The sequence below is a fragment of the Ranitomeya imitator genome, chromosome 3, assembly GCF_032444005.1.
Source record: "Ranitomeya imitator isolate aRanImi1 chromosome 3, aRanImi1.pri, whole genome shotgun sequence".
NCBI lineage: Eukaryota > Metazoa > Chordata > Amphibia > Anura > Dendrobatidae > Ranitomeya > Ranitomeya imitator.
In genome coordinates, this window is record NC_091284.1 from 109,360,752 (window position 1) to 109,386,826 (window position 26,075).

A 26,075-nucleotide genomic window follows, 5' to 3' on the forward strand; every position below is an offset into this window, starting at 1 on the left:
TTTTGAGCCTTCTTTTCCAAGCCCTGCCATGCTACTAAACAGTAGTTTACCACCAAATTTGGGGCATGTGTGTACTCAGGAGAAACTGCACAACAAACTGTATGGTCTTTTTTCTCCTGTTACGCTTGAGAAAATGCAAAATTTGGGGCTATAGCAGTATTGTCGTGGGAAAAAAAATAAAATGTTCATTTTTTCCCCTTTAACCCCTTTCTGACCTCGGACTCGATAATAAGTCCGAGGTCAGAACCCCCGCTTTGATGCATCAAAACCGGGACATGTCAGCTGTTTTGCCCGCAATAGCGGCGGGTGAAATCGCAATTCACCCGCCGCTATTAACTAGTTTGACAGGGGCATTTAACCGGCGCTTCCGGCCGGGTGGCAGGAAATGAGCGCATCGCTGACCCCCGTCACATGATCGGGGGTCAGCAATGATTCTGTATAGTAACCATAGAGGTCCTTGAGACCTCTATGGTTACTTATTCCCTGGTAGCTGTGAGCGCCACCCTGTGGTCGGCGCCCATAGCACACCTGCATTTCTGCTGCATAGCAGCGATCTAATGATCGCTGCTATGTAGCAGAGGCGATCGAGTTGTGCCAGCTTCTAGCCTCCTATAGAGGCTATTGAAGCATGGCAAAAGTTAAAAAAAATGTGAAAAAAATAAAAAATAAATAAAAGTTTAGATCACCCCCCTTTCAACCCATTCAAAATAAATCAATAAAAAAAAAAAATCAAACCTACACATACGGTATTTGGTATCGCCGCATTCAGAATCGCCCGATCCATCAATAAAAAAAGCATTAACCTAATCGCTAAACAGCGTAGCGAGAAAAAAATTTGAAACTCCAGAATTACGTTTTTTTTTGTCGCCGCGACATTGCATTAAAGTGTAATAACAGGCGATCAAAAGAACATATCTGCACCGAAATGGTATCATTAAAAACGCCAGCTTGGCACGCAAAAAATAAGCCCTCACCTGACCCCAGATCATGAAAAATGGAGACGTTACGGGTATCGGAAAATGGCGCAGTTTTTTTTAAGCAAAGTTTGGAATTTTTTTTCACCACTTAGATAACAAATAACCTAGTCATGTTTGGTGTCTATGAACTCGTAATGTCCTGGAGAATCATAATGGCAGGTCAGTTTTAGCATTTAGTGAACCTAGCAAAAAAAGCTAAAGAAAAAACAAGTGTGGGATTGCACTTTTTTTGTAATTTTACCGCACTTGGAATTTTTTTCCCGTTTTCTAGTACACGACATGCTAAAACCAATGATGTCGTTCAAAAGTACAACTTGTTTCACAAAAAATAAGCCCTCACATGGCCATATTGACGGAAAAATAAAAAAGTTATGGCTCTGGAAAGGAGGGGAGCGAAAAACAAAAACGGAAAATCCCAAGGTCATAAAGGGGTTAACATTGCTTTAAATACCTAAAAGGTTCATACACTTCTTGAATGTGGTTTTGATCACTTTGAGGGTGCAGTTTGTAAAATGGTGTCACTTTTGTGTATTTTCTGTCACACAAGTCTCCTCAAAGTTGCTTCAAGTTTGATTTGGTCCCTAAAAAAATGGTTTTGTAAATGTTGGAAAATGAGGAATTGCTGATAAACTTTTATCTCTTCTATTTTCTTATGCAAAAAAATTATGTTTGCAAAATGATGCTGATGTGAAGTAGACATGTGGTAAATGTAATTTGTTATCTATTCTGTGTGATATAGAACCAGAAACAAACGGGCTACTTGCACATTGAACAAGTCTGTAGGAACCTGTTCACACCACCAAAAAACTTGAAGACACAAAAGAGCACAGTGAGGTATAAAATACTCTGTTGTAAAAAAAAATCACAGTAATAAGCAAGTGCTTGTCAAAAGATGGAAAAAAAAACCAAGCACTTGCTTATTACTGTGATTTTTTTCTGTGTCTTCAAGTTTCTTGGTGGTGTGTGAACAGGTTCCTACAGACTTGTTCAATGTGCAAGTAGCCGATGTGTTTCTGGTTCTATAATTGTTCTCTTGTTTCTACAAGACTGGGGAGTCCATCACTCCTCTGTGGGTCATTTGAATTTAAGCTGTTCCATCCTCAAGTCCACATGGATATTCCCTCTGAACCCTGCTTATACAGGTACTATAAAGATGATCAGGTTTTAAATACATCAGATAGGGATTATATACATTAGATAGGACTGCTCTATAAGGGTATACCTTGACGATTGGTGGAGCAGCTAAGTATACATTTTTTTGCAAAAAAACGTATCAACTAAATACCCTGTTTTTTTTTTTGTTTGTTTTTTTTCCATCCTTTGACAAGCACTTGCTTATTACTGAGATTTTTTTACAACAGAGTATTTTTGACCTCACTGTGCTCTTTTGTGTCTTCTGTGTGATATAGAGCATAAAAATTCAAAGTTTGAAAATAGCAAATGTTCAATTATTTTTTTTCAAAATGTTTTGGTATGATTTGTGTCTATTTACGAAAATATTAACCAAATTGTACCACTAACATGAAGTACAATATGTCACACAAAAAAAATCTCAGAATCACTGGGATACGTTGAAGCGTTCCAGAATTATTACTACATAAAGTGACAGTGGTCAGAATTGAAAAATTTGGGCTGTCTATGAAGGTGGAAACGGGCTGAGGGGTGAAGGGGATTAAAGGGAACCTGTCACCCCCAAAATCGAAGGGGAGCTAAGCCCACCGGCATCTGGGGCTTATCTACAGCATTCTGGAATGCTGTAGATAAGCCCCCAATGTATCATGAAAGATGAGAAAGAGGTTAGATTATACTCACGCAGGCGGTCCGAACCGATGGGCTTCGCGGTCCGGTCCGGGGCCTTCTATCTTCATAGGATGACGTCCTCTTCTTGTCTTCACGCTGCGGCTCCTGCGCAGGCGTACTTTGTCTGCCCTGTTGTATACTGTCCACCATATATTTACTTTGCATTTTTCTTTTTTTTTTTTAAGTTTTGTAAATGAAGAAGGCCGCACTCAAGATGGAACAGGAGGGAACATATCGATGATGCAAAGAAAAAGAAAAACAGAAGTAGAGACTCCCCTGGAGAAATATTTCCTGAAATATGTGACTGTGACTGACGTTTGTTCCCAGGTCTGGTGTGAACAGCAGATGGTATATAAAATGGAGCAGCCAGCAATAGTAAAGCCCGAGAGAGCCGCCGCCATGAGCGAAGGATCTAGTATACATTTGGCCAGAGGTTTGCACCGTCTTGTATTTGATCTTCGGGAGCTTGCGTTGCCGTGTAGGGCTTATATCACTTTGTTTTGTTCAGTTTTCTAATTTCAGTCTTTTATTAGCTGTTCAGCTTTTCTCAAGGAATGGGCAACTTAGAGGTTTTGTAAATGAGAAAAATTGCAAAGTGCTTGAAAAAAACAAACTTGCAATTTACTTCTTCTTAAATCCTCTCCATTCTTAAGAATGTAGGGATTTTTAGTTTTGTAGTATACTGCTCATTGCCAAGGGTTATTGGCCCCCTCTGAGGGGTGGCCAGTCTCCTAGGTAAGGAGCACAAGCTTACAAGCTGTTTGCTATATAGGTTACAAGGGCTGCTCTCTAGATGGCCAGATCACTCCATCCGGCCAGCTTTAGTGCCTCTGCTTGTAACACTGGATAATGTACAGTTAAAGGGGATATTCCCATTTTTAAGATCCTATCCAATATGTAGTAGGTGTAATAATAATATTAGCAAATATCTCCAATTAGAAATATAGTATAGGTTTTCAGATTCACTATGTCTCTTTTTTCATGTGCAGCCATTGCAGGACCTTAGGTATCCATGGTTACGTCCACTGATAGTGACAGCTAGTTGCTAGTGGTCGTAACCGTGGACGCCTAAGGTCCTGCAATGCCTGCACATGAGGCAAAAGAATAGCAAATCAGAAAAACTATACTACATTTCTAATTGGAGGTACTTGCTAATTTTATTATTAGTACACCTACTACATATTGGGATAGGATACTGGAGGTAGGAATACCCCTTTTTTTTCCTTCAGGAGCTAACCAACACAAGCAGGAAGCCGGTAAGCCCGGGGAGCGGTGCGCTCCTAAAAAAGGGAGGTGAGAAAAATCCATTTAACCACTTAAAGGGACTCTGTCACCTGAATTTGGCGGGACTGGTTTTGGGTCATATGGGCGGAGTTTTCGGGTGTTTGATTCACCCTTTCCTTACCCGCTGGCTGCATGCTGGCTGCAATATTGGATTGAAGTTCATTCTCTGTCCTCCGTAGTACACGCCTGCACAAGGCAAGATTGCTTTGCACAGGCATGTACTATGGAGGACAGAGAATGAACTTCAATCCAATATTGCAGCCAGCATGCAGCCAGCGGGTAAGGAAAGGGTGAATCAAACACCCGAAAACTCCGCCCATATGACCCAAAACCAGTCCCGCCAAATTCAGGTGACAGAGTCCCTTTAATGACATATTGGATACGTATTCATCATATATTGCTAATGGCTGTGTGAAGCCGGCTTGGGCTGAACCTGTTTCATAAGGAGCAGACGCTGGCTGTGTTACATACAGATGATCTCTGCTCTCTTTTAGCTTCCTTCCTTGTTGTTTGGCACAAATGCAAAAGGCATTAAATTAAATAAAACCAAAATAGTTATCTGAACCACTGACATATCTAACTGAATTCGTAATCGATTTCTATTTATAATGCCATGTAATGAAGTTTAATGTGCTATTGATATATGGCTGATTATATCCTATTTCTGTCAGTGTGTCACCAATTGGCTTTCATGCTAGCATGTAATAAAAATCAAATTTTTTCTTCTGTTTTTTTTCCATTTTCAGAGCTAGAAGTTCACGATATTGTAACGGTGACTACACAGACTCGTGAAGACTCCTGGGCTATAAAGTGTCTGAATATTTTATCAATGATACCAGTTTTGCAGTCTGGTGAGTAATGCAGATGCACTTGAAAGTACATGAATAAATAAAATGATTGCTCTGAACTGTGTTGAGTCCAGGAATATTTAATAGTATTGGTTATCTGTAGCATATTGTATCCAGCAGTTTGCATCTGAAGAAAAGAAAAAGAACAGCTCTAGCTTATGTTCACCTTTGAAGACCATCTCCGTGTATGTAACCAACAAATAAAGCTGCACTTTGTAGTGCTATAGCATGCAAGCATGAAATATATCAAATTTGATTTGCATTACTGCACTACAAAAAATGAAAAATTGAGTAAATATTTAGTGCATAAATTGGCCAATTCATGTGTACCCAGCAGCCACTATAAGGCGATTCGTATTGCTGGGACCTATCCTGTGGTGACTCCTCTCAGGGCCTGAAAGTCTGTATTTATTTGTGAAGGTAAAATCCTGCTGTAATTAAAACCGCCAGAGACTGAGGGGTGTAGTGCTCGGTCAGAGAGCCTATGTACACAAATATCAAAACTACAACAAAATTTCTCAATCCACTAACAGTACTGCCAAAAAGAAGCATGAAACAGCCAAAACTACGTAAGGATATGAAACTTCTTTATAGAAGGCTAAAAAACCCTCTTTATTGTAAAAAAAAAAAAATATACATATATATATATATATATATATATATATATATATATATATATATATAAAGAAACACAGCAGCACATGTATATGAATCTAGGCCATGTGAAAACACAGACAAATATTCGATATGAATCATACTACTCAAAAATATTTTTTCATAAAACTTACAGTTATAGATAAAATGAAGATTCTTAGCGCATAAATTGGCCAATTCATGTGTGCCCATCAACCACGGCAAGGTGATCTCCCTCTGATGGGTCCTAACTCTACTGTACATGCCACTCTTGGGCCACCAGCCTACAACTTAGGACAAACATGTCACTCTGGGCTAAACCTACAATTTATGGGCAAGTAGAGATGATTACCGCCACCTGCAAGGTCAATGGGAGGAGTGCAAGATCAGTCTGGATGCAGCCACATCCATACACTAAACAAAGAGAAAAAAAACCAACCAGCACTCCCAATGTGAACACATGCAAGCTGCATCATATAGATATAAAGAAACACAGCAGCACATGTATATGAATCTAGGCCATGTGAAAACACAGACAAATATTCGATATGAATCATACTACTCAAAAATATTTTTTCATAAAAAAATTTTTTCAAAAAATTTTTTTTCATAAAACTTACAGTTATAGATAAAATGAAGATTCTTAGCGCATAAATTGGCCAATTCATGTGTGCCCATCAACCACGGCAAGGTGATCTCCCTCTGATGGGTCCTAACTCTACTGTACATGCCACTCTTGGGCCACCAGCCTACAACTTAGGACAAACATGTCACTCTGGGCTAAACCTACAATTTATGGGCAAGTAGAGATGATTACCGCCACCTGCAAGGTCAATGGGAGGAGTGCAAGATCAGTCTGGATGCAGCCACATCCATACACTAAACAAAGAGAAAAAAAACCAACCAGCACTCCCAATGTGAACACATGCAAGCTGCATCATATAGATATAAAGAAACACAGCAGCACATGTATATGAATCTAGGCCATGTGAAAACACAGACAAATATTCGATATGAATCATACTACTCAAAAATATTTTTTCATAAAAAAATTTTTTCAAAAAATTTTTTTTCATAAAACTTACAGTTATAGATAAAATGAAGATTCTTAGCGCATAAATTGGCCAATTCATGTGTGCCCATCAACCACGGCAAGGTGATCTCCCTCTGATGGGTCCTAACTCTACTGTACATGCCACTCTTGGGCCACCAGCCTACAACTTAGGACAAACATGTCACTCTGGGCTAAACCTACAATTTATGGGCAAGTAGAGATGATTACCGCCACCTGCAAGGTCAATGGGAGGAGTGCAAGATCAGTCTGGATGCAGCCACATCCATACACTAAACAAAGAGAAAAAAAACCAACCAGCACTCCCAATGTGAACACATGCAAGCTGCATCATATAGATATAAAGAAACACAGCAGCACATGTATATGAATCTAGGCCATGTGAAAACACAGACAAATATTCGATATGAATCATACTACTCAAAAATATTTTTTCATAAAAAAATTTTTTCAAAAAATTTTTTTTCATAAAACTTACAGTTATAGATAAAATGAAGATTCTTAGCGCATAAATTGGCCAATTCATGTGTGCCCATCAACCACGGCAAGGTGATCTCCCTCTGATGGGTCCTAACTTCTTCTTCATTTTATCTATAACTGTAAGTTTTATGAAAAAAAATTTTTTGAAAAAATTTTTTTATGAAAAAATATTTTTGAGTAGTATGATTCATATCGAATATTTGTCTGTGTTTTCACATGGCCTAGATTCATATACATGTGCTGCTGTGTTTCTTTATATCTATATGATGCAGCTTGCAGCTTGCATGTGTTCACATTGGGAGTGCTGGTTGGTTTTTTTTCTCTTTGTATATATATATATATATATATATATATATATATATATATATATATCTATATATCTATATATCCAATAACATAATAGATCCACCCGAATGAGTGAAACAAATACAGGAAACAAAGGAGTGGGTAGATCTAGATAGTAGCGTATAATACACTGTATAGTCCATATGAAATCCGTAAAATACAAAAAATGTTGCGCCAGAAATGGCATAGTGTCCATATGGGAAGTAAAAAGAAGTGCTAAGTAGACTGTATAAGTCACAGTGACAAATCTATCATTACATTAACATTAACATTACCTACAGGGTATGAAACCAAGGACCGCATTTCGCAATGAAATGCTGGGACCTAACACAGGTTAGGTCCCAGCAACGAGAATCGCCTTATTGCAGCTGCCAAGTATACATGAATTGGCTAATTCTCAGTTTTTCATGTTTTCTACTAAAGGCCCTAGGCTTTTACACGAGTAATTGACCAGAAAGCCAGCGGGGGGAGGGGTGCAGCAGGAGTAGGAGGTTATGACATCATACTCGCCCTCCTCGTGCCGTCGCTGAACGTCTTTGCATCTCCGTTGTCCATTTGCAGCAGCTCTTCCTCTGCTGAGCGGTCACCTGGTACCGCTCATTAAGGTAATGAATATGCACGCGACTCCACTCCCATAGGCGTGGGGCACATATTCATTACCTTAATGAGCGGTTCCACGTGACCACTTGGCAAAGGAAGAGCTGCCACATCGGAACAGTGGGGATGCAGGGATGTGCAGCGACGGAGGGTGAGTATGATAGGGGAGGAGGGGGTGGAGCCGAGCTGAGCCATGCAAACAAGGATAGGACAGGGGAGCCCAGCCATGCATAGGACAATAGGACCGGGGGAGCCGAGCCATGCATACAAGATGGAACAGTGGGGAGCCATGCATACAACAGGGGGAGCCACACACAGCAGAACAGGATGGGGGGAGCCACACAGAGCAGGACAGGACAGTGGGAGACACACATAGCAGGACAGGGATGAGGGGACAATGCATACCCGGCTTATATTCGAGTCAATAAGCTTACCCAGTTTTCTGTGGCAAAATTAGGTGCCTCGGTTTATACTATGGTCGGCTTATACTAGAGTATATATGGTATTTCCAGGTCGTCCCTCATGACAGCACCACAGGAGGTTCCTCTTCATATCCTTGATAGGGACAGGAACACAGAAGAGGTTAAATAGCCCCTCCCCACCTCCACCCCTCAGTGTTTTTCCTGTCCCTATCAGGGACGGACGCAGGAGAGAGATCTCCAGGAAGATCAAGATTTTACCTGATAGGAAATCGGGTCTCGGTCGAGCAGGAGCTCCCGTATGCGGTCCCATCCTCCTGGAGGGGGCTCTGGCCGCGAGGATCCGGAGGTCGCAGGATACCGACGGAGGTCCCTCCGCGACCGGGTAGAGCTGTGTGCTCCCCATAGACTGCCTCATCCCCTTACAAGGGGCTCTGAGACAGCAGCTGCGGCTGCGGTGCTGAGCGCTCCCCTCAGGCTCCACGTGCGGCCGGTGCTAGCGTTGTACCCGGGACTTCCGGTCCGGCGCTCCGGTCGGGTGACTACTTCCGGGGGGCGTGGCCGGATTCCCGGGGTCGGCAGCGCAAAGGCATTTCCGGGGCGCCGGGAAGCTGCGGGAAAGCTGTAGGGAGAACAAAGACCGGAACAACATCCGGACTATGCGCCAGGAAAGGTCCCAGGCCGGTCGGCGTGCGTTCCAGATGACGCATGCGCAGTGCAGCTGGGGACCTGAAATCACCGTGGAGGCCAGCAGCTGAGCTCGGAAGGAGGACGAATCAGATGTCTTGAAGCTGGGTAAGATTGACTACTTAATGATGGACATCTGACAGCACATTTAACTTAGGAAGATGGAAGGTGCTACTCGCCCAGACGTCCAATCCTTAGAGCTAGCCACGGACCATGTGAGTAGTACGTGGTATGGGATGCATTACAGAGCTTTAGTTCCGTAGCTACAGGGATCTCCTTTACATTTTCAGGATAAGGACATTCCCGAGAGGTCAGCTACTAAAAAAGGACTATTAGATGCCCATTGTGCACCACCAAACTCCCAGAAGGCTATAAAAAGAAATTATGCGAAAAATGCATCGCTAAACTTCTTAAAGACGAACAGGCTTCACTGTTAGATAATATCAAATCCATGATTAGAGACGAAGTCCAAGCCACAGTGTCTACAATGGTGCCACCCCAGTCTCCGCGGCCTAAAAGGCCTGGATGGGATATGGATGTGAGTTCCGAGGAAGGAGAGGTCTCGGGTTATTCCGATCCAGGCTCGGATGACGATGATAATACATTGACTGTGCTTCCAGAAGAACGAAAGAAATACTTGTTCTCATCCGAAAATACGGATATACTTCTAAGAGCAGTAAGAAGCACTATGAAAATAGAAGACTCGTCTGAGCCTTTATCAGTTCAAGACGAGATGTTTGGGGGCCTGAGAACTCGCAGGAATAGAGTTTTTCCGGTCAACAATCACATAACTGCGATGATAATGGAAGAGTGGGAAGACGTAGGGAAAAAATTAGTAGTCCCGAGAGACTTCAAATACCGTCTTCCCTTTGACCCAGAAGAAACTAAGGTCTGGGAATCGGTTCCAAAGATCGACATTCCTGTAGCCAAAGTCACAAGGAAAACGGCTATTCCCTTCGAGGACTCGTCAGGGTTGAAAGACCCAATGGATAAGAGGTCAGAAGATCTTCTTAAGAAAGCCTGGGAGTCGTCGGCCGCTATTATGAAGACGAATATAGCGGCTACCTCTGTAGCAAGGTCCATGAGTCTTTGGGTGGACGAGTTGGAGAGTCATATTAAAAACAGAACTCCAAGAGAAGAGATCCTTAAATCTTTTTCAGTTTTGAAAATGGCGACTAATTTCATGGCGGATGCTTCAGCAGAAACAGTACGTTTTGCTGCCCGGAATAATGCACTGACGAACGCAGCGAGAAGGGCCTTATGGCTGAGATCATGAACGGGAGATACCCAATCCAAGAACAAACTGTGTTCGATTCCATTTTCAGGATCTCACGTCTTTGGTCCAGTCCTTGACGAACTACTCGAAAAAGCGTCCGACAAGAAAAAAGGCTTCCCGGAGGAGAAACCAAAAAAAACACAATTCTTTCGGAAAACTCGCTCCCACCCAAGACAGGACTACAGAGGCAAAGGAAAGTCCGGTAGGTGGAGCTACCCTAAAGGGGGCAGAGGAAGAGGTTCCTTTCGAGACCAATCAACAGGACCCAGCAAACAATGACGCCAACAATATAGGAGGGAGACTACAATACTTCCAAGAAGGATGGCAGTACATAACTCAGAACCAGTGGATTCTACAGACAGTTGCACAGGGTTACAAGATAGAGTTTACTCATCTACCTCCCAAGAGATTCTGCCTAACACAGACGGAGTCATCAGCAGTACATCAGAGGCTGATAACAGACATACGGGAACTCTTAGAGTTAAACGTCATTATACCGGTACCCCATCATCAACATTTTCAAGGGCATTTCTCCAGTCTGTTCTCCATAAGAAAACCAAACGGAGATTACCGGACAATAATAAACTTGAAACCATTAAACAAATGGGTGGCGTACAAACGCTTCAAGATGGAATCTCTCAAATCAATTACACCGTTAATAAAAAAGAACTCTGTAATGTGCACGCTAGATCTCAAACATGCATACTATCATGTTCCCATCCATCCCTCAGATCAAAAATTCCTCAGATTCGCAATAAGAAATCACAAGAAAATACTTCATTTCCAGTTTCAGTGCCTACCATTTGGTCTCTCCTCTGCCCCAAGGATATTTACGAAGCTCATGGCGGAGGTCATGGCTTACTTAAGAGAAAAGGAAGTTCTCATCGCACCATATCTGGACGATCTGTTGCTGATCGCAGATTCATCCCAACAGATGGAAGAATCCTTAGAAATTACCACGTCACTCCTGAAACGTCTGGGGTGGGTAATAAATGCAAAAAAATCGAGTCTCGAACCAGAGACGCAGAAGATATTTCTAGGGGTACTACTAAATTCCGAACTAGAATACTCCTTCCTACCAGACCAAAAACAACGGTCAATAAAAAAGGAACTTCAATCAATAAAAAAACGGAAATACATTTCCATCAGGAAAGCTATGAGGATTCTAGGTCTAATGACCTCATGCATTCCCAGTGTACAGTGGAGCCAGTTTCACTCCAGAACGCTCCAAAGAGAAGTTCTTTCGGTATGGAACGGAAGAAAAGATTCATTAGACAACAGGATGTGGTTACCCAGCGAGGTAAAGCAGTCCCTCTCATGGTGGATCGACATAAAAAACCTCAAAAGAGGAAAACCATGGAAAATATCTCCATGCATAAATATAACCACCGATGCAAGCTCAAGGGGCTGGGGAGCCCACATAGAAGGTCGATACCTTCAGGGGACATGGCCACCATCGATACGCGACAGTTCCTCCAACTACAGGGAACTCAGAGCAGTCTGGGAAGCACTAAAAAGGTGCCAACACGAGATTTAGGGACACCACATCCGAATCTTCTCAGACAACTCGACCACGGTAGCTTTTCTCCTACATCAAGGAGGACCAAGGCACCGTCCACTTCAGGCACTAGCAGAAGAAATATTCTCCTGGGCGGAAGATACCATAAAGTCCATCACAGCAGTACACCTAAAAGGTTCACAGAACCAAATAGCGGACTTTCTCAGCAGAGAGAAGGTACAGCCGTCAGAATGGTCTCTAAACGAAGAAATCTTTACTCAGTTAATCCAACAGTGGGGCACCCCACAAATAGATTTATTCGCCTCAAGAGGCAATACAAAAACGAAAGAATTCTTTTCGTTAAATCCAAGAGACAATCCAACTGGCATAGATGCCTTGGCTCAACATTGGGACATGGAACTTGCATACGCGTTCCCTCCACTAGCCCTAATTCCCAGAGTTTTGAAGAAAATTCAGGAAAGTTTAGCCGTAGTAATCCTAATAGTGCCATATTGGCCCAAGAGGAGCTGGTTTCCTCTGCTGAAGTGGATGGCGGTGGAAGACCCAGTGTTACTACCACTGAGACGGGATCTTCTAATACAGGGACCATTGGTCCATCAAAATCTAAAGATGCTACAACTCTCAGCGTGGATCTTGAAAGGGAGATCTTGAGATCAAAGGGACTGTTTGAGTCAGTTATTTCGACCATGAAAAAAAGTAGAAAGCCGGTGACCTCGGCTATATACCAGAAGATTTGGAAGAAATTTTGTGCACAGACCAATACTCCAATATCCGTTCTCCAACAACCAGATATTCCTCAAATACTAAATTTTCTCCAAACAGGTTTTGATATGGGCTTGAGACCTAGTACGCTAAAGGTACAAATCTCAGCTTTAACTGCCTTTTATGATTATCCACTAGCAAATCATCCCTGGATAATAAGATATATCAAAGCTACACAACGTCTTAGACCAACAATACGAAGCTCAGTACCCTCATGGAACCTCACTTTGGTACTAAATGAGCTACGAAAAGCTCCATACGAGCCACTTGATCAGGCAGACCTAAAATCTGTGACATTCAAGACTGTTTTCCTCGTCGCAATAACGACAGCAAGGCGAATAGGCGAAATTCAAGCCCTGTCCATAACAGATCCATACTTAAAGATACAGGAAGATTGCATCGTTTTAAAGTTGGATCCCTCATTTCTTCCAAAAGTTGTGACGGACTTTCACAGAAACCAGGAAATAGTTTTACCTACGTTCTGCCAGAACTACAATAACGAAAAAGAACGTTCTCTTCATTCCCTGGATGTTAAGAGAACAGTGTTACAGTATCTAAAACTTACAGACAGCTGGAGAATTGACTCTAACCTCTTTATCCAGATGTCCGGGAAAAATAGAGGCAAAAAAGCCTCAAAAGCGACTCTGGCCAGACGGATCAAATCTACCATTTGCGCTGCGTATATTTCAGCCGGTGAATCTCCTCCAGATCACCTAAAAGCCCACTCACTGAGAGCAGTATCTGCTTCATGGGCAGAGAGTGCGGGTGCATCCATGGACCAAATTTGCCGGGCGGCAACTTGGTCTAGCTCAAATACCTTTTGTAAGCACTACAAGCTGGACGTTCTTTCAAAGCAACAAACTAGCTTTGGGAGAAAAGTCCTCCAAGCTGTAATCCCGCCCTAATAGGAGTTATTTGGTATTTCTCCTGTGGTGCTGTCATGAGGGACGACCTGGAAACTAGGAGTTAGTCATACCGGTAACGGTATTTCCAGGAGTGCATCATGACAGCACCCATTATTTGCCCCCCCTTGAACTCCTGTCTGATGTGTGATATGAACATGTATAGAGAGGAAGTTCAATAAAATTGTGTTGTATCCATCCTGATGTGGTACTTTGTAAAATCACTGAGGGGTGGAGGTGGGGAGGGGCTATTTAACCTCTTCTGTGTTCCTGTCCCTATCAAGGATATGAAGAGCAACCTCCTGTGGTGCTGTCATGATGGACTCCTGGAAATACCGTTACCGGTATGACTAACTCCTAGTTTCATGTCTGCATGTTATAGCACTACAGAGGAGTGCTACTTTTTGTTGGTAATATATGGAGATGGCTATTAGTAAGCACCTGTACACACCTGATTTCCGTTTGGAAGTGACGGTCAGTCTTTTGATATTCATCTCAGTGTATGTTCACACCTGCATAATGCTTTCTCTGTAACCTACTTTGCATGGTGATTACAGTTAATAGCATCCAATTATTTTTAAGAACAGATGACACCATAACAAAGATAAATCAGCAATACTGAGACACAGGAGCAGTATTTGAAAATGTGTTGTGTAGAAGTACTGTAGTTTTGTTTTGCTACTACACATTAATGGTCTGTCAGTGCTTGTTCTGAGTCTACACTGTTATCTTTATATTTGCATATGAAGATAAGAGGGACTGTTCTGTCTTCATACACATTGATACGGTGTGGGATCCGAAATACTGTCATAAACCACTTCTGTCTCCCAAATAAGCAGACTGTTCTCTGTAGTCTAACTTGTTTATTGGTAAACATGAGTGCGGTAAAACTATAAGAATACAAATGATATGGATAAGTATTGGACCAAATAATAACACAGCTGATACTTTACAACTAATAGAAAAGTATACAGGATGATGCAACTTCTATATATATCTCATGTACAGCACCATGGAATCAATGGTGCTATATAAATAATAATAATATATAACTACATACAGTAAATCACAGATAATAGATTTCCTGAGTACTAGTTGCTAAACAGTAAATCACATTCTGTACAACACTAAATTTGAAGAACAGAGGTAACAATCTTACCGGATAAACTTAACCAGGATGGCAAGTAAGTGAGATAATTCAGCACAGCATATGGACACGTGTGTCCAGGAAGTACACGGGAAAGTAATGGAGTCTCTCTCTCCCATCATACCTTGGCACAATCCCACAATGCAGCACTCTAATTATTACTAAAACACAGGTTAGAAATGTAACCACCACTGGCTGGTGCTATAACACAGCAAACCAAAAACACTAATGTTAGTAAAACTTTAATGCATGATTGGAACCACACTCATTCCTAGAATGGACAGAACAGGGACTTTGAAAATGCATACCGCTCAGGAAATTGTGAGCCATGATTAAGGGTATGTGCACACGTTGAGTAAAATTTCTGCAGTTCTTGGCAGGAAAAACACAGCTGTAAAAAAGAGCCTTTTTTGTGCGTTTTTGCCCTGCGCTTTTGATTGATTGGAGTGATGTCTATAATGAAAAACGCAGGGCTAAAATGTTCTGAGAATTGACATGATGCAGATCATTTTCTGCACCAAATCTGCAAATCAAAAATACTCAACGTGTGCATGACACGTCAGGGTTCTCATTCACTTTGCTGGCATCAGGTTTTGCTTTAGGTTTTGTCACAAATCAGCACAAAAAAAGTGACAAAACGCACCAAATTTGCAATGTGCACACACAGCCTAAAGGTACCGTCACATTAAGCGATGCTGCAGCGATATAGACGACGATCCGATCGCTGCAGCATCGCTGTTTAGGTCGCTAGGAGATGTCAAACACACTTACAGCTGAACGATGCAGGAGCGATCCAGTGACGTACTTATCGTTCTCGCTGGTTGTTCGCTCCATGAAAAAACGTTGCTGGCATCGTTGCTTTTGCTGTCAAACATGACGATAAACGCCGACCTGATGACCAAATAAAGTTCCGGACTTCTAGCTACGACCAACGATGTCACAGCGGGATCCTGATCGCTGCTGCGTGTCAAACACAACGAGATCGCTATCCAGGATGCTGCAACGTCACGGATCGTTGTCGTTCTTGTTGGAAAGTTGCTCAGTGTGAAGGTACCTTAAGAGAACTGCTCTGGAAGCTGCTGATGCTGGGGAAATTTGATTCTACAGAACTGATAAGAGCCTTATCAGGAACTGAGGAGGAGGAGGGAGGTCAGCAACTACCTGCTGAATGGAAATCAATGGATGAGAGAGAGTGGACTGGGATGTTAGGAGTTAACTTCTCTGCTGGAATGTAGCTACTGCATACACTCTTGGTCAAGCTCTGGTGGCTGAGTTCCTTAGAAACAAGCTGTACATTATGTAAGATAAAAGTTCTCACAGCAGGAGAATGACAGCAGATAGAAAAAGTCAAATTGCAAATTTCCTTATTTTTATGCTGTGTAACACAAGCAATTTAATAACATGAGAATACCCCTTTAATGTATACAGATTTACTGAGTGCAACTACATAAATACAAGTCCGACTTCAGTAAGCTCTACCTAATGGATAATGTAATCATAAGGTATAATAACTTTCAACATTTATCGTCTATCCACAGGGCAATAATGATTGATTGCTAGGGGTCCTGTTCACTCCCATAATGCAGCTTTGTTTTCAAACAGGAAACATGATCTCTGTGGGTGTATTCAATGGTGCTCACCCAGGAATATTCATTGTTCACCTAACGATGATAATTGTGTGTAAGAACTCATGTAAGTCCACCTTAAAGGGAGTCTCTCAATCAAAAATCACTTTTTAAAGTAATCCCATAACTAATCCCATAATCATATAAGGGACTTAGCCCATAAAATGACACTTGCCTTTGTTGTATGTACTGCCTTTGCTGTGCCTAAAACATTTGTATGATATGTAATTTAGGCTAGGTTCACATTGCGTTAGTGGGTGTCCGCTAACGGAATCCGTTACATGGCGCAATTAACGCTATGTAACGGATCTGTTAGTGCGCCCGTTGACCGCAATGTAACTAACGCATCGCAAACGTATGCCATTTTTGGCATGCGTCAGGGATGTCCCGTTATTTTCTGACGGACCTCGAACGCTGCTTGCAGCGTTCAGGGTCCGTTCTTCGCTAGCGCAGATCTCTTTTTGGACATTGCATTATCTCATTCCGTTAGTGCAATCCGTTTAGCGCATACGCTAACGCAATGTGAACCTAGCCTTAGAGAGCTTAGTACACCCTTTGCAGAGCCGCAAGATTTGGTGCACAGCTCTGCCCCCTTAATTAGCAGGACCCACCACTCCCCTCTATGTTAATTGAAAGTGTTCTTTTGTCCAGAGCGAGCACTGCCTGAAAAGAATCCTCCGGCCTGCATGCACACAGTGTAACCGCAGGAGCCATGGTGCCGGCTCACAGACCTCTCTTCTCTCTGCAGCTGCTCGCTCCTCTGACAGAGGCTTCAGAGAGCGGAGGAAATGGTGGAGGATTGCGTTGACGCAGCAGGGAAGATAGGAGTCAGCATGCACGCTGACTCCTGTTATTGCATTGTGTATGTGCATCCACAGTGTTGCCAAGGGAGCACTGACAGTCAATACAAAGAGAAGCCGTGGCTCATGCTAATTGAGACGTGGAACGGTGCACCAAATCTCAAGGCAACACCCATGGTGCTGTGTGCACCCTATTTTAGATATGACACAGCACTTTTTAGGCAAAACAAAGCCAGTAGTTGCCACAATAAAGATATGGGGCTTTATTGGGGATGAGTCCATTATATGAATATGGGCTTCTTTTAAATAGTGATATTGGGGTAATAAAAACCCTTAAATGTGTCTTAAATGTGTTATCCAGGACTTTTATATTTTATTTTTTCTTCTATCGGCATAAGCACTTATCGGTAGCCAGCTCCTAGCTACCTGCCTCTTCTACCATGCGACTATATAGTCATGGACTGCTCCTGGCAGCGATTCCCCTGCTTCCTGTAACGTCATGTTGACAGAGCAGTTACTTCTCTTCCGCCCTGCTCTGTTGACTGCCATCTGATACTTGTAGTTCCAGACGGCTTTTCATAGTAAGTTTTGTCTGAAGCACTGCAGCATTTCTGAGCCAAACATGTATGGCTTCAATACCGCAGTCATTGCCTGATTCTTGCTGCTTGTAGTTCGAACTGATAAATTCATCTAAATTGGGGAGCAGCAGAAGACCCACTTTAATGTGAACCTTTTCTCTTTCTCTGTTACCTCTTTCCCTCCGATAGGTGGCAGAGTTCGGGAATTTCCAGTTTTTAGAGAGCTTGATGGTATATTCTTGGTGGGGGTGATTGATGAACTGGGATACTCTTCCAAAGGTGAACTAGAACTTAGAGAGCTAAAAACTCGAGTTACCCCAACACTACCAACATTTGGTCAGAAGAGAAGAAATGAGATCCAGGTAACAACGTCACTGTCTGCACTTAATATTATCAACTGCTCTTATTGATGTGTTTCTTCTCAATAGCCAGAATGAAGACAGACCCGGGCATGTTGTCCAAACCTATTTACTTTACAGAGAAATCTGAAATTAAGGAGCGAGAGCGCACATAGGGTGATAAAAGTGATAATTTGGATGACAATACACGGTAGGTGCACTCACCTTTAGAGGTGAAAAGTCACAACCCCTTGCAGAATATAAGAAGAAACAGTGATCGCTGCAGACTCCCGTGGATACCAATGTGACAAAGAAAGGAAGGAGAAGACCGGGTTTCTCAATGTATCCGTGCTGACCACACACGATGCAAGTTTTCTTGAAAGCTTTATTGTGCCGATGCGTTTCGTGGCAATCTCCCACTTCCTCAGGGCCAAAGATTTTAACCCCTTTCTGACATATGACGTACTATCCCGTCGAGGTGGGCCCATATGACCACCGACGGGATAGTACGTCATACGCGATCGGCCACGCTCACGGGGGGAGCGCGGCCGATCGCAGCTGGGTGTCAGCTGATTATCTCAGCTGACATCCGGCACTATGTTCCAGGAGCGGTCACCACTCACCTCAGTCTCCCCTTCCTGGCGGTTTTGGTGGCTCGCGGGTGACTGGGGTGCAGACCCCGAGGCTTGCCTGTTGCAGAGCGCGCCCCCTCCTTAGACCCGGCGTTGGGTCCCGGCTGAGGGTGACTTTGCAGAGACTTAAGGGTCCCTTCTCCCTTCCCGCCATATGCCGCCATCTTGGATCTGAATAGCTGGTCTGTGGGTGTTTGTGTGCGATCTGCAGGAGAGAGACTTGTTCTTCCCCACTAAACCCTCTCGGCTCCTGGACCGAGTATGTACCTACTGCTGCTCCATACCCATTAACAACAATAAGCACACTGTCTATTTTCTGTGAGATGCAAGACCTCTTGTGGGGGTTACACAACACTCAACACCTCCAGTGACCTATCACACGCTACTGGACCTGATCTGTATCCCCTGCTGTCCCACACCTAGCCTTGGTAGACATCCCACCTTCTTTTTGCGCGATGTGAGACTGCCTGCTGTGATGCCATATACTCCTTATATTGCAATAAACTGTCTCACTTAACACTGAGGATAAAAATCCCTCTGTGGATTGGGTCTGAAACAAAAGAAGCCATTATATGGTACTTCACTGCTACCTAGTGGTAGCACAACAGAAGTACTCTTCCTGATCTCATCCCTTTTTAGTTTATTTTTTATTCTTTTTCTTTCCATAATTCTATTTAGTTTTTATAGACTTTACTCTGCCAAAATGCCATTTAGTGGTAGTTTCCAATATTAAAATGCTCACCTAGCTCTTCTCTTCTTATATGCACAAGTGGTGATCTCATTAACACACGCTATAATTATAAACGATGGTTAAAACAAGTAAAGAGCGTGTTAAAAGCCTAGACGCAGTCCTTTACCAAGGCAAGCAGAGTGAGATGGACAAGTTTTTGAAACAAAAATCTGCATCGACCCGGGCCACCCCCAAAAATTCTCACTCAAACATAGGCACGGAGGAGCACGACGATGATTCTGACTCGAGCGACGGGGCCTCAGATAGTGACCTAGCCCAATCCGACTCGGGTAAACTCTCTAGATTTTTCTTGAAGAAATCTTTAACCCAAGCCATGAAACCACTGATTGCAGAAATATCTGGCATGAGAGCAGATTTACTACAAATTGGCAACAGGGTGGAGTCACTTGAAACGTCCCAGACTTCACTGATTGCCCACTCTAACCACATGAAAGATCACTTAGGCTACTTTCACACTAGCGTTTTCTGCAATCCATCACAATGCGTCGTTTTGCAGAAAAAACGCATCCTGCAAAAGTGCTTGCAGGATGCGTTTTTTCCCCATAGACTTGTATTGGCGACGCATTGCGACGGATTGCCACACGTTGCATCCGTCGTGCGACGGATGCGTCGTGCTTTGGCGGACCGTCGGGAGCAAAAAACGCTACATGTAACGTTTTTTGCTCCTGACGGACCGCTTTTTCCGACCGCGCATGCGCGGCCGGAACTCCGCCCCCACCTCCCCGCACCTCACAATGGGGCAGCGGATGCGCCGGAGAAATGCATCCGTTGCCTCCGTTGTGCAGTGCGTTAAACGCTGGCGTCGGAATCTCTGCCCGACGCATTGCGACGGGGAGATTCCGACGCTAGTGTGAAAGTAGCCTTAGATTTTCATAGAGCACAACTAAATAATTCACTTCTTGCCCTAGAGGATCAGGAGAATCGGTGCCACAGGAAAAATATAAGAATAAAGGGTCTACCTGAGAGTGTCGCCACGGAAATATTGGAAAAAGCAACAAAAGAGATATTTGCTTCATTAATTCCACAGGAGAGATGAAACCAAATTGTTATAGAAAGAGTGCACAGGTCCCTCAGACCCAAACCGAAACCCGCCGACCCTCCAAGGGATGTGATATGCGGCTTGTTGAACTACCTTCACACCTTTGCTATCCTATCAGCTTCTAGAGACTCCAAGTCCATCTCCTATGAGGGGGCACCTATACAGATATACCAAGATATAGCTCCGTCAACTCTAGCAAAAAGAAGGATCCTCAAACCCCTCCTGGATGTTCTGCGCTCCAATAAAATACTCTATAAATGGCTGTTCCCGTTCGGCCTGACGATACATGGAGGTGGAAAACAGGTTACTGTTAGGAGCCCGGGAGATTTGCCCAGAGTGTGGGAGACCTTCAATTTAGCCGAAATGGACATCCCCTCGTGGTTGCCCTTAGATATGGACCAACACTCACCTCTTCATGCCTTCACTGGTGGTCAAGGCGATTGGTCACCGGTGAAGAGACACCTGTCCCCAAAACAGGGGAAAAGCGGAATGAAGAAGAAACCGCCTCCCTGAGTTGGTTTAATATTTCTAGGATATGTCACATAACTCAAGGTCTTATGAGTTCCTACTTGCCTGAAACATATGATGATTTTGTTCTTATCAATCAATCAATATGTTATTTGAATGTTTTATATTGCTTGATAATAATTTTTCTTTCCGCAAAATTCACTGACTGCCACTCGTGCATTCATTATGATTCTGCCTATCTGCAATGGGAGGAAGTTCTGACCCCCCGCCTCTGCAGCGGATAGGTATCATCTCTGTATATATAAGTTGTACTGTTTTTTTGGTTACTGTTAATATTACTGCCTTTTTTGAATTGTTGGTATGGAAAGCATGCAAAAAGCTTTTCACCTTGTTACTTGTACAGCATGAGAAGGGATGACACCCCAGCGACCATAGTAGTGGCTTCTTATAATGTTAAGGGCATACGATCACCATGGAAGAGAGGTCAAATCATGAATCTCTTGCATTCTAAAAAATCCCATATAGTCTTTCTACAAGAGACACATTTTAAGAGAGATAGAGTCCCGGACACGTCTAGATCTCACTACCCAACTTGGTTCCACAGCACAGGGAGTTCAGCTTCTAGAGGAGTGAGCATAGCTATCAAAAAAAATATACCCTTCACCCCACATGATAGCCTATCAGATTCAGAGGGTAGATATATTATGCTAAAAGGCCTCTTGGCAAACACTAAGGTCACCTTGTGTAATCTTTACGCTCCTAATAAGGATCAGGTTAGCTGGTTATGCAAAACACTAAACACGTTAAAACTGTTCTCTGAAGGTCTTTTAATAGTGGGAGGGGATCTCAACATATCTCTCAACCCATTCTTGGATACATCTTCTGGCAAGTCTGCTATCTCCCAAAAAACTCTGAAAAAACTACACCTCTCCTTACAAGCTCTAAATCTTTTAGATCCCTGGAGAACTCTTTTTCCTTCCCGCAAAGACAATACTTTTTTCTCTCACCCACATAACCGTCACCATAGGATTGACTATTTACTAATACAATCACCAAACCTACCATTAGTGAAATCTGCAGAGATCGATATCATTTCCCTATCGGACCATGCCCCCATTTTCCTTGAGTTATCCATCTTAACGTTACCACTGCCCGCTAGGTCCTGGACACTAAATGAGACATTACTCGATTCTAGTTTTCAGCTTACAAAGCTATCAGACACTCTTGACCTTTACTTCCAAGAAAATATAGATTCAGGCCCACCCATACCTATGGTGTGGGAGGCACATAAAGCGGTGATAAGAGGGGAACTCATTGCGCTAAGTTCACATTTAAAGAAAGAATGGCTGAAACAGACATTATCTATCTTACATCAGATCAATTCTCTCGAAAAGATACATAAAAGGTCACAGGCGCAAGGGACTCAAGAAGAATTGATAACCCTTAGGAATGACCTGAAAAATCTACTGAACATCCAATCAGCTAAAATCTATATGAGGAGCAAACATAGGTTCTATCTCCATGGCAATAAAAGCAGCAAGCTTATGTCTTCTTTGCTCAAGAAACGTAAAGATAAGACATTTATCGCACAACTTAAAACCGAGAACGGTTCTTTATTGTCAGAAACTGCTGACATTGCCAGGGAGTTTAGGTCCTTCTATGAGAATCTCTACAACTTAAGCCCTCCAGATCTTATACGAGATCCTGTGACAGCTATTGAGAAAATCAATGAGTTCCTAACTCCTTTTAAAACTTCCCAAACTAACTAAAGAGGGTCATCCCCTGTTGACATCCCCCATTACCTCCAAGGAAATTTCAGACACCCTCTCTACTATCCCCAATGGCAAGGCCCCGTGTCATGATCCCAATGGCAGGGGATCACTAAAGGACAAGCACAGATACAAACAAGCTCTAGGGCGATGGAACCTGAGCTGACCGCGACCCTGAACCTATCTCACAAATAAAAGTAGCCGGGGAATGTGCCTACGATGATCCTAGACGTCTCGCTCCAGCCGAAGATCTAACTTCCCCTATTAGAAGAAACACAGACCTCTCTTGCCTCCAGAGAAATACCCCACAGAAATAGCAGCCCCCCACATATAATGACGGTGAAATGAGAGGAAAGCACATACGCAGTATGAAAACAGTTTCAGCAAAATGAGGCCCGCTAAAGCTAGATAGCAGAGGATACAAAAGTGAACTGCGCGGTCAGCGAAAAACCCTTCAAAAAACCATCCTGAAATTACTTGAACTCATGTGCCAACTCATGGTACATGAGGAGCAATTTCAGCCCACTAGAGCAACCAGCAGCAAAGAATCACATATCTGCAGGCTGGACTAAAAACCAAATAAAGCAAAACACCAAAACAGGAAAATCCAAACTTAGCTTGACCAGAAGGTTCTAGGAGCAGGGAGCAGAGGTAACAAGACACACTGGATACATTGATAACCGGCGAGGAAATGCCAGCAAAGCCAGGTTAAATAGGAAACTCCCATATCCTGATGGAACAGGTGGAACCCAGAGACCCAGGAAAGACAAGTCACCCAGTACCATCAGTAACCACCAGAGGGAGCCCAAAAACAGAACTCACAACAGTACCCCCCCCTTGAGGAGGGGTCACCGAACCCTCACGAGAACCACCAGGGCGACCAGGATGAGCCCTATGAAAAGCGCGAACCAAATCATCAGCATGAACATCCGAGGCAACCACCCAAGAATTATCCTCCTGACCATAACCCTTCCACTTGACCAAATACTGGAGTTTCCGTCTGGAAACACGAGAATCCAAGATCTACTCCACAACATACTCCAATTCTCCCTCCACCAGCACTGGAGCAGGAGGCTCAAGCGAAGGAACAACAGGTACCTCATACTTCCGCAACAACGACCGATGGAACACATTATGAATAGCAAACGATGCCGGGAGATCCAAACGAAACGACACAGGGTTAAGAATTTCCAAAATCCTATAGGGACCGATGAACCGAGGTTTGAACTTAGGAGAAGAGACCTTCATAGGAACAAAACGAGAAGACAACCACACCAAGTCCCCAACAAGAAGTCGAGGACCCACGCGGCGACGGCGATTAGCAAACTGCTGAGCCTTCTCCTGGGACAACTTCAAATTGTCCACCACATGACTCCAAATCCGATGCAACCTATCCACCACCATGTCCACTCCAGGACAATCAGAAGGTTCCACCTGACCAGAGGAAAAACGAGGATAAAACCCCGAATTACAAAAGAAAGGAGAAACCAAGGTAGCAGAACTAGCCCGATTATTAAGGGCAAACTCGGCCAGCGGCAAAAAGGTAACCCAGTCATCCTGATCAGCAGAAACAAAACACCTTAAATAAGTTTCCAAGGTCTGATTAGTTCGTTCAGTCTGGCCATTCGTCTGAGGATGGAATGCAGACGAAAAGGACAAATCAATGCCCATCTTAGCACAGAACGTCCGCCAAAATCTAGACACAAACTGGGATCCCCTGTCAGAAACGATGTTCTCAGGAATCCCATGCAAACGAACCACATTCTGAAAAAACAGAGGGACCAACTCAGAGGAGGAAGGTAACTTAGGCAAGGGTACCAGATGAACCATTTTAGAAAAGCGATCACACACAACCCAGATGACGGACATTTTTTGAGAGACAGGGAGATCCGAAATAAAGTCCATGGAAATGTGCGTCCAAGGCCTCTTCGGGATAGGCAAAGGTGACAACAATCCACTGGCCCGAGAACAGCAAGGCTTAGCCCGAGCACAAACCTCACAAGACTGCACAAAAGAACACACATCCCTCGACAAGGAAGGCCACCAAAAAGACCTGGCCACCAAGTCTCTAGTACCAAATATTCCAGGATGACCTGCCAACGCAGAAGAATGGACCTCGGAGATGACTCTACTGGTCCAATTATCCAGAACAAACAGTCTCTCAGGCGGACAACGATCAGGTTTACCCGCCTGAAACTCCTGCAAAGCACGTCGCAAGTCTGGGGAGACAGCAGACAAAATCACTCCATCCCTAAGGATACCAGAGGGCTCAGAATTTCCAAGGGAGTCAGGCACAAAACTCCTAGAAAGAGCATCCGCCTTCACATTCTTTGAACCTGGCAGGTATGAAACCACAAAATTGAAACGAGAGAAAAACAGTGACCAACGAGCCTGTCTAGGATTCAGACGCCTGGCAGACTCAAGGTAAATCAAATTTTTGTGATCAGTCAAGACCACCACACGATGTCTAGCACCCTCTAGCCAATGACGCCACTCCTCAAATGCCCACTTCATGGCCAAAAGTTCCCGATTACCAACATCATAATTCCGCTCAGCCGGCGAAAACTTTCTAGAAAAAAACGCGCATGGCTTCATCACTGAGCCATCGGAGCTTCTCTGTGACAAAACCGCCCCCGCTCCAATCTCGGAAGCATCAACCTCAACCTGAAAAGGGAGCGAAACATCTGACTGACGCAACACAGGAGCAGAAGAAAACCGGCGCTTAAGTTCCTGAAAGGCCTCCACAGCCGCAGGAGACCAATTAGCAACATCAGCACCCTTCCTAGTCAAATCCGTCAAAGGCTTAACAACACTAGAAAAATTAGTTATAAAACGACGATAGAAATTAGCAAAGCCCAAGAACTTCTGTAGACTCTTAAGAGATGTAGGCTGCGTCCAGTCACAAATAGCCTGAACCTTGACGGGATCCATCTCAATAGTAGAAGGGGAAAAAATATACCCCAAGAAAGAAATCTTCTGGACTCCAAAGAGACACTTTGAGCCTTTTACAAACAAGGAATTGGCCCGCAGGACCTGAAACACCTTCCTGACCTGCTGAACATGAGACTCCCAGTCATCAGAAAAAACCAAAATATCATCCAAATACACAATCATAAATTTATCCAGATATTCACGGAAAATATCGTGCATAAAGGACTGGAAGACTGAAGGAGCATTAGAAAGTCCAAAAGGCATTACCAAATACTCAAAATGGCCCTCAGGCGTATTAAATGCGGTTTTCCACTCATCACCTTGCTTTATTCGTAAAAGATTATACGCACCCCGAAGATCAATCTTAGTGAACCATTTAGCCCCCTTAATGCGAGC

The 26,075-nt window shown here is 43.4% G+C and overlaps 1 protein-coding gene across 1 annotated transcript in view; it reads left to right on the top strand.

The window, feature by feature from the left end:
• The window catches only part of EXO5 (exonuclease 5), a 60,847-nt gene that overhangs the window by 17,312 nt on the left and 17,460 nt on the right, over positions 1-26,075 (top strand). The window contains exons 3-5 of the mRNA XM_069761268.1: positions 2,963-3,210; positions 4,808-4,912; positions 17,941-18,113. Of these exons, the coding sequence (XP_069617369.1) occupies positions 2,963-3,210; positions 4,808-4,912; positions 17,941-18,113 (526 nt within the window). The remainder of the gene's footprint in view (positions 1-2,962; positions 3,211-4,807; positions 4,913-17,940; positions 18,114-26,075) is intronic.